This window comes from Scophthalmus maximus, chromosome 9 (genome assembly GCF_022379125.1).
Source record: "Scophthalmus maximus strain ysfricsl-2021 chromosome 9, ASM2237912v1, whole genome shotgun sequence".
Lineage (NCBI taxonomy): Eukaryota > Metazoa > Chordata > Actinopteri > Pleuronectiformes > Scophthalmidae > Scophthalmus > Scophthalmus maximus.
The window spans coordinates 2278250-2290920 of record NC_061523.1 but is presented as its reverse complement, the minus strand read 5'-3'; the positions used below and the strand labels follow the sequence as shown (position 1 = coordinate 2290920).

The following is a 12671-nucleotide window of genomic DNA, read 5'->3' as shown; positions in this document are numbered from 1 at the left end:
TGTACTGGTGTGGTGTAGATCAGATGAGTGAGAGAAGAGGGTGTGTCTATCAAATTAAAGTGTACAGTTAAATCTTAATTTCCTCTTGTCTACGTCGGCAGGTTTGGATCCCACTCCTTCCACCTCAGCAGCACCTGTCACAGGAAAACCTCCTGCTAAGAGACCTGCAGCTCCACCTCCTCATTCTTCCTCCCACTCCCCTTCCTCCAGACGTATGAAGCATCTCACAGAAGAGGAGCAGGATCCGACCTGTGCAGCTGCCACGCTGCGCCTCCTCAGACAGAACCTCCCTCTCTCTGTGGAGTCCAGGTGACAAGTCCTCCCACCTTTCCTCTTAACATTTCCACCTTCTTTAACCTCCTCTTGTAAGCCCCTGGATCTGCCCCTGGATCTGCCTTCTTCCATTTCACATTGTCCACCCTTTTCACCTTTTTCCATCATGCCTCAGCATACACCTACAGTCACCATCACTCATCAGTGCACGGACCAGCTTTTCTCTTCCTTTACCTCACCTCATCTCATTATACCTCAGACCCCAAAACCACTAATTAGCGGTCTAAACGTACATTTCTCAACTAATTACAAAGGATAATGTCAATTTGTAAACACAGAGACACAAACACAAAAAGGACAAACGCTTTAGTCCTGTTTCTATCAAACCAGTATATGAAACATTTTGTTTTCCTTCTTTTGAAGTTGTATGGGATGCAGCTGGTTTAACGTTCCCTCCACGTGTCTTTCCTACAGCAGCGGCTCATCAGTGCTCGGTTCATCTCAGTCCAGTTCAGACCAAAAGCCTGTTGATGCTCCCGTGGTTCCATTTGGTTTGGACCTGTACTACTGGGGCCAGGAGCAGCCCAATGCTGGCAAGATCATCAAGTAATAAGACCGAACACACACACACACACACACACACACAGAAAGAAAATTTATCCTTCATAGCTACAAAAGCCCTACTTGGCTGTACAGTTCATTGAGCTGTTTCATTTTTATCATAAAAAAGAAGGGTAAAAAAGTTGAGTTATTATCTGTTATTGCATTCCTAAACTAAATTTCACACTCTCCTCGTCTGTCTTCTACTGTCGTTCTGTGGTTTAGTTGTAAATGTTGTGGTTGTTGAATAAAAGCTGTTTTAATACAGTAACAATTAATGTGATCAGTTTTTACATTAAATTGCAGATTACTGAAGGCTGTGATTACATGCTTTTTCCTTGTGCAGAGCAGCCTCTCAGCATCAGTTCTGGGTTCCCGTTGAGGTTGAGGAAGAGGTGGAGAATGAGCAGTTGCTGGCAGAGAGCAGGAGCAGATACATCTCCTTCCCTGGAAGCTTCACTCCTGTCAGTCATTACTGTAGAGCTCCACTGGGTAATGGAAAGCTGTGTCAGAGGCAGGACCGGCTCAAGGTAACAGGTCAAACACATTTCCATCCGTTTCTGTTTCCTATACTGTACACTGTGTGTGTCTGACCTATGACAGTTCTTCCTCCAGTGTCCCTTCCATGGCCAAATCGTTCCTCGAGACCAGGAGGGTCGACCCTGCAGTCAGGAGGACCGACTGAGGGAGGAGAGGAGGAAGAGGGAGGAACAGCCTGGTGAGGAGTGACACATCCATGCTGTTTTAAAACTAAAACAATTTCCATCCACATTAGGGTTTAAGCTCCATATCAGTAATAATCCCTGTCCATACTATCACATCTGAAATTGCATATAACGTGACCATTCATGTACACTGGACTTGTGTGTGCCATTGTAAATAGGAAGCAGAGTGTCCACTCTGCAGTTGGTTGCTTTGGAACTGGGACCATTGAGAAACAGCACTGAAAAGAGCAGGGATTTATTTTCTAAACCTCAACGAGGTGGAACTGTCTGACGGCCAGTGTTTACAACGCTTTGCAATCACCACTGGTAGTCGATTTGTGACTAATAAAAACCAACCAGGAAGCGAAGGAGGGTAACTGCGTCACCGTTTCCAAACATCTCTGTTTCTACCTGTCCTCACCACAAACGCAGCCCTGGGGTTTTCAAACTAAAATGGGACCCGCATTGTTTCCAGTCTTTTTGGTTTTAGGCTCTCGAAAACTCTTGAATAGTGTGGACTCAGGGCGAAAAAGTAAAACTAAAATTTAGCAGCATGGATGTAGCCTCACACATACACTAAACATTATTAACAGGAAAAGTTAACAGTAAGTTGCATCACATTCAAAAGTTTCTGTGGCTCAACTTGCTTTAAAACTGTGCCTCTCCTAAAGTAATTCCTTTTAATGTGGATTCCAGTTGTCATCTTTTATCTTGTCTAGTAGTCAGGCTCAACATGCTGTAAAACAAATTCTCATCTGGTCTTCCTGTTCTTGAGTGTTACTAGTGGTTTGCACCTTGTTGTAGATCATCTGTGTTTATGTTCATGAAGGCGTCTCTTGATTATAGACTTTGACAATGACACTTCTCCCTGCTCGAGAGTGTTCTTGACTTGGATGTTGTTAAGGTTTTTCTTCACCATAGACAAAATTCTGTGATCATCCACTTGCATTTCAAGTTAAGGAGACCATTATTTTGTAGAGGGACTGTATTGCACTGTAGCTGCAAATTCAGAAGTGATCTAACTGTAAACTTAACTGAATATAATGGGTTTCAATTAAGACCAATATACCAAATCAGAGTAGCCAATTATTAATTCCACACACTTCTGGAGCTTACAGTTGCCTGAATGCTGCCTGAGCCAGCAGAAATTCAAGTGTTTTTTGAGTTCGCCCGTGTGTTACAACCGACAAAAAGTGAGCAAACTCAATCACAGGGAACTGTATGATGTGGACTACTCGAGCTGTGGTTGAAAGCTCTGGAAAAAAAGTTACCTCGAGTTCATTTTCAAGATCAAAATGATATCATACTCGTATCAGTATTTTATATCACTCAAGGTGAAAGATGTTTGACCTGGAAAACAGTAGGGCACAAAGCCCTTAACTTAAGGTTCACCTTTGCTGTGTGTGTGTGTGTGTGTGTGTGTGTGTGTGTGTGTGTGTGTGTGTGTGTGTGTGTGTGTGTGTGTGTGTGTGTGTGTGTGTGTGTGTGTGTGTGTGTGTGTGTGTGTGTGTGTGTCCGTGCCTGTGCGCGTGTGTGTCCGTGCCTGTGCGCGTGTGTGTCTGCACATGTGCATGCGCGTGTGTGGTTAACCAGTCTGCAAGATGTCCACCAGCTGCCTCCATTGTCTTGTTAACCACCAGCTTTGTGTGTGTGTGTGTGTGTGTGTTTGTGTGTGTGTGTGTGTGTGTGTGTGTGTGTGTTTGAGAGTGTGTGTGTGTGTGTGTGTGTGTGTGTGTGAGAGTGTGTGTGATGGGGGGCATGCAGTCCACTGAGTTGTGAAATAGCATCTTTTGTTACCAACAACACTATTGATCCATGTGTCCATCTCACACACACACACACACACACACACACACACACACACACACACACACACCCACACACCAAATCAATCTCACAGTGAGGGGGACAGTGGTCTCAGCTCCCTCTACAGTCACACATTCACACATAAGAGCAAACACATACACACAGCATACTGTATACAGTGAGGTTAACCAGCCAGTGAGGGACATTGTTAAAGTCAGCTGAGACCAGTTTCCATAGGAACAAATATGGAGTCACCTGCTGCCAATCCCTGTATTTTGTGAATATATTAGAATGTTGTTCTTGCAATAAACCAAACCAAAGTAAAAATAACTTGTAGACACTTAAAACCTTGTGTCCAGGCAAAACTGTGTTTGCCTTGACGCCACAGTGGACATACCTAATGTTTTGTGCTGGTGCGCACGTCATAACAACAACAACCAAACACGGTTTCCAGCTCAGGCCACACAACATAGCCAGCTGTCATGCTAGCCTGCCATGCTAGCTGTCCATGCAATGCCAAAGAAAAGAACACTGTAAATAAGCTCCACAACTAGATGAACATAGACCAGGTTCACCAGCTGCCTCTGCCTCCTCTCTCCAGGTTAATTTTGACGTTTGATGTCAGACAGGACCTGTTTCCATCCATGTGATTTGATTGGCTAGTGCCTGTGGATCTCCTTGAAAAGTTGAGCTTTTCTCAACCTTTACAGCACGCTTGGCAAGCAGCGCGAAGCAACGGAACCAGAATGCAGTTCAATAACGCATGACATCACATCAAAGTGAATGAGCAGCATTTCTGTTCTGTTCCTCCAATGCACATGTGGGGTGCACCGTTACAGTCCTCTCCAGCAGGGCCGGCTCTAGCCATTTTGATGCCCTAGGTCAAATTATGACTGGGAGCAGGGTCTTGCTCCCCCAGGAAGAAAATTGTGTACATTTCATAACTAAATCCATCAATCTGGTAAAGTTTGATAGCAATGGTTTAGATGATTTTCCTCAAATTTCTTAGACAACAATTCTGTCTGTATTAGGATTGTTATTTATTTACTCCATCATACATACGTTTTGTGATCCTCATGAAATTAAGATAATTTTCAGAAATACATTTTATATATAAGGGCAGCAGAATGTAAATGGTCTATCCACTGCTGGCGTCATTTTACTGATCTTACAAGAAGTCTGTATGTTGCTTACAGTCCAAGAAAGTGCAGTGTTGAATTAGGACATGTTATGGCCATGATACAATTTTAATAAACAGCTGATCAGCACTCTGGAGCAGCTGTAGGTGGGACTTATCAATGAGACACGTTGTCAATCACGACTAAGGCGTGTTGTTCTCCGTATCACCGTTCTGTCTGAATTGAACTCTGAATAACAAGGTGAACAGCTGAATTCTGAGGACCGAGTCCTGAACGGGGCACTTCGCCCCTGCGGATCCAACAACGCCTCCTCTCTCATCCCTCGGTCTGTCGCCCCCCTTGCCGATCTGTGCAGCCTCACTGGGGATCGTCACTTCTCCCCCGGGAGTCTCTCCCCATTGGTCGTGCACGTCCTAGTGGCGCTCCGCCGCTTGTACTCCGGTCAACAGGGGAGCGCGGCACCCTAGGCGACGGCCTATGTCATTTATGGCAACAACCAGTCCACAGCTTTACAAGTGATATGATCATGATGCTGATCATCTTACTTCTAAGTGCAGTGAGGGATCTCCGGAAGCTTCTCACTGACAAATGAAAAGAAACAGGTGGTGAAATCCGGCAGAGGAAGCACGTGGCTGCCTGCACCCTCTTTGCAACAAGACTGAGAGCTGAGAAAGACAAAGTCTCATGGAGACACCAGAGCTGATTTGGAGTCAGTGACTCTCTTTGTGAATAGACAGATTTATCTTCCGATGCTTTGATTCAGAGAATGCAGCACAAATCTCTTTGAACCAGATGCAAGGAGGTGTTTTGGAAGAATGAGCAGCATGGCTGGCCATCATGCAGAAAAGTTCCTGTAGAGACACAAACAAAAAGTTGAGGGAGTTGGGCATTTCCTTTACTTTAATTTCTCCAGTGTGATGCATTAATCTCTGCTAAAAGATCCATTTCCTTTCTCTTTCTTTCAACTGCATCTGACTGTCTTCATTTGAAAAGGGAGCTGTGGTGAACTGGTAGATTTTGGTGTCATCACATGTAGAAGCTGATATTATCTTATTGCATATGTATTGATATTGTTATATAAGTCAGAAGAGCAAAAATAATAGACATCATTTCATTTAGAAACCTTGTTTCCATTAAATAGTTATTCACCAGCGAGCAAGGAGATTTATCAAATGTATAATGAGCAGCTCAGAACACACCCTGGTCACATGTCTTTTACAACCAATTTTATGAAATACCAAGGCCAATTAGGTTATGTTTTCACCCCTGTCTGTTTGTTTGTTTGTCAATTGCATTAAACCAAAGCTACTGAACAGATTAAGATAGATTTCACTTGTTGGAAGTTTGGGACTTGGGCCAAGAAAGAATCCATAAAATTCTGCAGATCTGGACAAAGGGGCAGATCCAGTTTTTGGGTGGGGCATAAAAGTGTAATGATACATTAACACCGGACGTGACGAGAAAATTCACATCACATCCGGTGCGGCTCGCCTGGAGCATTGGCAAGATGGACGAGCTGGCTGCTGCCAGATGCCAGGAGCCTCAACGTTAATGCTAGCCTCTCATGTAGGCTGACTGGGCTGCGATGGGTTCTGTTATGATTGATGAATGGCTTGATCTGACGGCTCCGATGTGCGGACATGCGGAAATAAGCAGAGTGCATCGTTTCGTCCAACATTCGCATGGGTATTCACTAGGACACTAAATTCGCCCCCGACGTGTCTGTTGTCATTCACAGGACAAACAGACCACCTTCTTCTTTTTCTGTCACCTTTCTGAAAGTAAGCTTAAAACCAATATTTCTTCCTCGTCAAATGACCAAAACACCAGCTCTGCTGGCGTTGCCATGGTGCGTGACCCGCGGTGTAGATAGTTTTTTGTTAGCAGCGACAACTTTCATTTAGGAGAAGACTGAACTGTCAGGTGCGCCTGAAGAACGAGCAAGCACAGTCTGCCGCTGCAGTGATGTCACATTTGGCACACGACCAATGCGTCAAGGATATTTCCAACTTTACCTGCGAATAAATATTTGCTCGTTCTTCATTTCAGTTTCTCCGACAAACCTCTGAACAAACACAGATTGAAACAGACACACACATACACACACATGTTGAATGAAAAAATACAGACAGGAATGAATGGTAAAGTCACAAAGCAGTTGTGCTAACTGTGCCTAAGCCTTTGTCCAACTTCCTTTCTGCCAAGCCCTCTCCGTCTTTGCCCGGTCACAATACAAATAGGATCTTGTGTAGGGTAGTCCTCACACAACGACAATAGTCCAATCCTCCATTTCTGATACAACGACAGGACGTCTGATAACTGTGACGTAGGGAGGATCTCAAAGCTTATTGGCGGCATGGCGTCAAAGACTTTGAGCGACTGACTTCAATCGACTGACGCGAATTTCGCTTTGCGCTGTTCTCGGCATTCGCGTTGCCGATCGGCAGTAATGCAAAATTCGTGTCTAGTCGACAGCTGTTGATGACTGTGGCTCAGGAGGTAGAGTCGGTCGTCCACTTACCCGAAGGTTGGCAGTTTGATCCCAGCCTCCCCTAGTCAGCATGCCATTGTGTCCTTGTGCAAGACACTCAACCCTAAATTGCCTCTGACTGCTCTTCCGACAGTGTATAAATGTGACAGAAAAAGTGTGGTAAATAGCAACGCTGTATAAATGTGTGTGAATGGGTGGATGTGATTTGTCCCGTAAAGTGATTTTTGGTCAATAAGAATAGAAAAGCACTATATTAATATTGTATTTGACCATTTACTTTGTATGTAATCCTCTCGTGCGAATACTTTGCACTGCTTCCGGTGTAAATGCACAATTAGGGCTGAGTAGAGTTTGGACTCCAGACAACCAGACTCAATGAACATTTTAAGTTTTGATGAATCTTCAGAGAGAGGGGATGAGGATTGAGGGTGGTTAGGTCGATCAGGCAGGCAGAGAAGCAGAAGTGCGAGGCAGGAGGAGTTCTGCAGTTGTGTCATGGCTGAGTTCCAGGCTTAGGCAGGCAGACAGAGGCTGTGTCCGAAATCACCCACTCATTCACTACCCCCTACTCACTATACAGGGAATTCATTGTAGTGGGCTATATAGTGCACTCACCGGCTACGATTTCGGACACTACTTGAGTCGCGATGGTAATTACGTTTTTGTCACAGGATTATGACGTAACTACAAAGACGCCGGCCGGTGGACGATCCTATTATATTTAAAATATTTAATATTTATATCCGTGTCTATTTTCACCATTAATCAATGTTTTTTTGACAAAAATTAGGCAAAATAGAGCAAGAAGAGAGAAAAGGCTGAGAAGTGTTGCTGCTGCGAGACGCGCTCGCGCTGCACCGCCGTCGTCTCGTCTCTTCCCTCCACCGTTTATCGGCGCAGCGAGCGCAATGCATCATGGTATATATTGCTCGGTTAGTGACCATCGGATGTCCACTACTTTGCACGATGCATTCTGGGATACAATCAGTGCACTATATAGGGTATATGAAATTTCACTAAGAATTCAACTACAAAATGGCGAAGGCACTATATAGTGCACTATATACAGTAGTAGTTAGGGGGTTGAATTCGGACACAGCCAGGGTTTCTGAGACAGAAGAATGGAGAGATTAAACAATCTGGCAATGAGACAGCTTTTAAACTGAGGATAACAAGCTAATTAGGAACAGGTGTGCAGCACAGCCAGGAACCCAGGAAGACCACACCCACTGCCACATACACACCCATAGAGAATGAACCGAGTCATGGCGGAGCCGTGACAAAGAGCATGCAGTTAGCTGTCAAAACTTCATGGATGTTTTGATTGCCGATGGAGAGAGAGAGAGAGCTCCTACAATTAAGAGGTGGCAGTTCTAGCTTGTATGGCACCCTAGGCAAACCCCCCTTGAGCAGCGGCTACTGCTCAGTAAGGCATCCCCCAAAAGGCCAGAGGTGCTGTTTCAAGAGGCCAAGATATCACTTGCTGTTTAAAGAAAGCTCGAGAGCCAACTTGTTTCATCATCTGCAAACCAACCACCACGAAAAATATGAAGTATATGAGATAGTGAGATAGTATAATAAGACTTTTACAAACAATTTTTTTTAATAACGCAAAATATTACCTACTTACTATGGACAATGTCTGTTAAATAGCTGGTTATTTATACCAGCTACAAGAGACAAGTCAACACAGGAGGGCGGGCTGCTCCCTTATTGTACAGGCCACGTCCATGTTTGTGTGTGTTGTCTGCTTGTGAAGATTAGCCTTCCATCCGAGCGACCAACCAAGAGCCGAATGTCTGTCTAGTGGCAGTGGACAAGTTAGGTCTATGGTATCCTCCAACGTATTCTCTGGCTCCCTCTTGGTCTATCAGGTCCCGCTCTCCAATATCGAAGGCTTTGAGATGAGAGTCAAAAAGTTCTTTCGGAAGTGGCTGGGACTACCTAGGAGCCTGAGTAGCATCACCCTGTATGGCGGCACAACAAGCTGAAGCTCCCTATCAGCAGCCCGAACGAGGAATTCAGAACACCCTGCTGCGACAAGGCACAGGGGAAGGACAGGGGTCGCTGATTCAAGATGAGGTGCGAACGTCAGTTGAGGAGGAGCAAGCCAGCAGGACAGTTGGAAAGCCGCAAGCAGTGCAAAGTCTTATGGGCCGATCTTTGAAAAGCTGAGCCTCATCAAATTAAGTTCTTATTCCAGGCCGTCTAAGATGTGCTACCAAGCCGAGTCACCAGCATCTCCTCTGTGCCTGAAGAGAGGGACATCCTCAGCTGCTGTCCAAAAGCCCTGGGTGCGAGGCACTATCGCTGGCGCCATGACCAAGTCCTCAGGGCCATAGAGGACACCATCTGTAGTGGGATTAGCCAGTGCAAGCGCCTCCGCCCAGAGAAGAAAACCATCACTTTCATCAGGGCTGGGGAGAAGCATACACCAGCTGCCAGGACCACCTCCTCTGGCCTGTTAGCAACAGCGCAAGACTGGGAGCTTAAAGTTGACCTGGGGAAACAACTGAAGTTCCCAGAAACTGTTGCCACAACAACGGTAGGGCCAGACAAGGCGCTGATTTCGGAATCCTCCAAGCAGGTCATCCTCTTGGATCTTACTGTGACTTTGGAGGGCAGAATTGAGGAGGCCAACGAGGAAAGAGGGTAAGGTGGGCCGAGCCGGTGGAGGAGTGCCGAATCAATGGGTGGTGAGAAAGGTAGTTCGCTGGCCAGCCCCTTTGCAGGGCCTTTAACATGCTGGGCATCACAGGGGCCAGTAGGCGAAGGGCCAAGATGTTGGCTACAGAGGCAGCAGAAGTTGCCTTAAGGTGGCTGTGGATCAGGAGAGGAGAACCGTGGGTGGGGTAGTGCTACCTGGACACATGCTGGCTCGGTCACCTGGGTGAGGGTTGTTGAAACATCTGAAACACCCAATGACCCCAGGTTTCATCACTGATGATGTATGTCACAAGATGCCTCAGAGTTAATGTACACACAAACACGCGCAAGCGCACAGACACACACACACACACACACACACACACACACACACACACACACACACACACACACACACACACACACACAGGGTCCTTGTGTTTAGCTGTGAGTAACTGAGGGTCATCTGAAAAAACCAAAGAACCCAGGTGCCTTAGGCCTTAGTGTGTGTGGGGGTGGGCTGGATAGCCTGGCCCTTGCCTGGATAAACACACTCGCTTTAGACCCCAGCTGGAAGGCCTGAGAGGTGTTGACAGAGTGAAGAGCCCTGCTGCAACATGGATTAAATTCAGAGGACTGTCTGTCTCTCATGTCTCTCATGTCTTTTTTTCTTTCTTTCATTTCCTACTTTCTGTTCATGTCCTTTTCTTCTTCTTTCATCTCTCCTCTCCTTATTTTCTTCCTCACATTCCTCAAAGATCACAGCAACAAAGTAACAGAGGACACACCTTCGACACCACGTAAATGCAGCTGCTCTCCTTTTAGCAGTAATGATTCTCCTAAATACACCAGCTGCTTTTCAATTACTGCTCCTCCTGTGTGTGTGTGTGTGTGTGTGTGTGTGTGTGTGTGTGTGTGTGTGTGTTTGCGCACTCGTGTAATGAGGGATAGTTGAAGGTCCAGTCAGAGCCAGGGTCAGACGGGCTGATTAATAACCCCACACACACACTGATCAGGGGTCAGTGTTTTGACAGAGCACAGAGTCCAGCTTCAAGCCCATCACAATCACAGTGTAATTACTTTGCATTACTGAAGGTTTATCTCTAATTCCAGCGCAGGACGTCATTAAGTCGAAGTGTCTCTTCGTTTAGACCGTCATTACTCTGCATTACAGCCACTTTCATTTTATCACCCAGAATTATGACATTACACTTATCATTAACACCAGAATTGGATCCAAATGAGTCTGTACAACACACTGTTTACTACCTATGGTGTGTAAAACTGGCCAGCATGAGCTCATTTGTGTTATCGGCCGCAAATACTTCATTACACTTTTCAGTCAAATTAGTTTTTGTGAATGTGTGAGTGCGTAATTGCGGCAGATAAGAGAGTAAATGTTTAATGAAGAATATAACTACGTACAAATGATCTCAACCTACACAAAGACTTGGCTCAAACACTGCTGTTAAGTTTTCTTTGTTGTGTGCTTCAGTCTCAGTTTTTATTTTGTCACTGCCCACTGTTAATTTTATCAACTCATTTAGAATTGGTTTGGTTTCAACCTTTAACAAAAAAGTTCTAGGTGTTCATTTGTAATTACATTAAGTAATTTGATTGTAATTCTAATGAGTCAGTCTAGAAATGGACTGACTTTTACACTACGAGTCACATTCACATAATTTCTATATATAGAAGCACTATATGTGTGTCGGGCGGCTGTGGCTCAGAAGTTTGAGAGGTCGTCCACAAACTACAGGGTTGGTGGTTCGATCCCACGACTCCCACAGTCTGCATGTCCTTGGGCAAGACACTTCACCCTGAAATTGCCTCTGATGGCTCTACAGGAAGTATATGAATGTGACAGCAAAAGTGCGGTAAATGGCAGCGCTGTGTGAATGTGTGTGAATGAGTGAATGTGACTTGAGTGCTTCGAGTGGTAGATAAGACTAGAAAAGTACTATAAAAATACAGTTCATTTACCATTTGAAGTGTTAGGGACCCATCAACATGCACAATGGAGGAACTGGGATTGAACCACTGACCCTCCAGATAGCAGACAACCAACTCAATGTCCTTAACCAGAACAGGGGACGTTAGCAAACACTACAGGAAGAGACTTATTGGTGTAGAGAGGGGAGATGCTGCACGTACAATTGAAAGCACGAATTGTGGACTTGTGGATCATTAATTAATTCATAAACACACACACCAAGCTGCTATGCAAGGCGCTGGTCTGACCACAATGTGTTGCCCACTTTGACATGTGGCCTGAAGGATCCAACCACCAACCCTGTGGTCGACCTTCTGAGCTGCAGCAGGTTGAAGTGATGTTGTTTGTCTTTTTTGATGAAAATTTAATAGATCTTTTGTAAGCGTCTATTTTTCAGGCGCAGTTTTTTATCGTGAAATGAAGGTTGTCTACTTGTAACAGAAAAGTATGATAATACAGTATATGAGTAGCTGTATAATTCTTCTCTTTCTGCTGTAGACTGGCGTGATGCGGAGCTCATGCGAGACATTGAGGCAGTAACAGGAGAAAACCTGGGTTCGGACAGAGTGGGTAAAAAAGGGAAAGGGAAGAAGAAGAAGTTCCCCAACCTCAGTGATCTGAAGCAGAGCGCCAACACGTCCCGCTCCAGGCTTGAGAAAAAAGTCTTCAACAAGTATGTACAGTATCCTCCTGTAGCATGATATACACTAAGAAGTGATTTCCCTCTGGCAGAAAACTTGCTGGTCTAAACACAGCCGATTATCTGATTATGGGGGGGGGGGGGGGGGGGGGGGGGGGGTTATACCACGACGCGGAGAGAAGAGACTTTTGTAAACAACCAGGGCTGCTGCTAATGAACGAGCATTTGCATTTTAAATACCCGATATTTAAAAGGTTTCTCCCACAAAAATGGCAACACTGGTTTACAGACATTGTGGAATCATCATCACAGACATCGCCTCTCTGCTGTAGTCTGTTGACATGTTTGCTGCCAGTGTTGTCAGTAAAGTAACACTTAA

The 12671-nt window shown here is 45.2% G+C and overlaps 1 protein-coding gene across 2 annotated transcripts in view; it reads left to right on the top strand.

The window, feature by feature from the left end:
• The window catches only part of uvssa (UV-stimulated scaffold protein A), a 45959-nt gene that overhangs the window by 32414 nt on the left and 874 nt on the right, over positions 1 to 12671 (top strand). Inside the window, exons 10-14 of one of the 2 annotated variants that reach the window (XM_035650717.2) lie at positions 102 to 309; positions 751 to 879; positions 1220 to 1403; positions 1489 to 1591; positions 12151 to 12325. In XM_035650717.2, coding sequence (XP_035506610.2) covers positions 102 to 309; positions 751 to 879; positions 1220 to 1403; positions 1489 to 1591; positions 12151 to 12325 — 799 coding nt within the window. Of the gene's footprint in view, positions 1 to 101; positions 310 to 747; positions 880 to 1219; positions 1404 to 1488; positions 1592 to 12150; positions 12326 to 12671 lie in introns of both variants that reach the window. The other variant, XM_035650715.2, reaches the window with a different exon arrangement.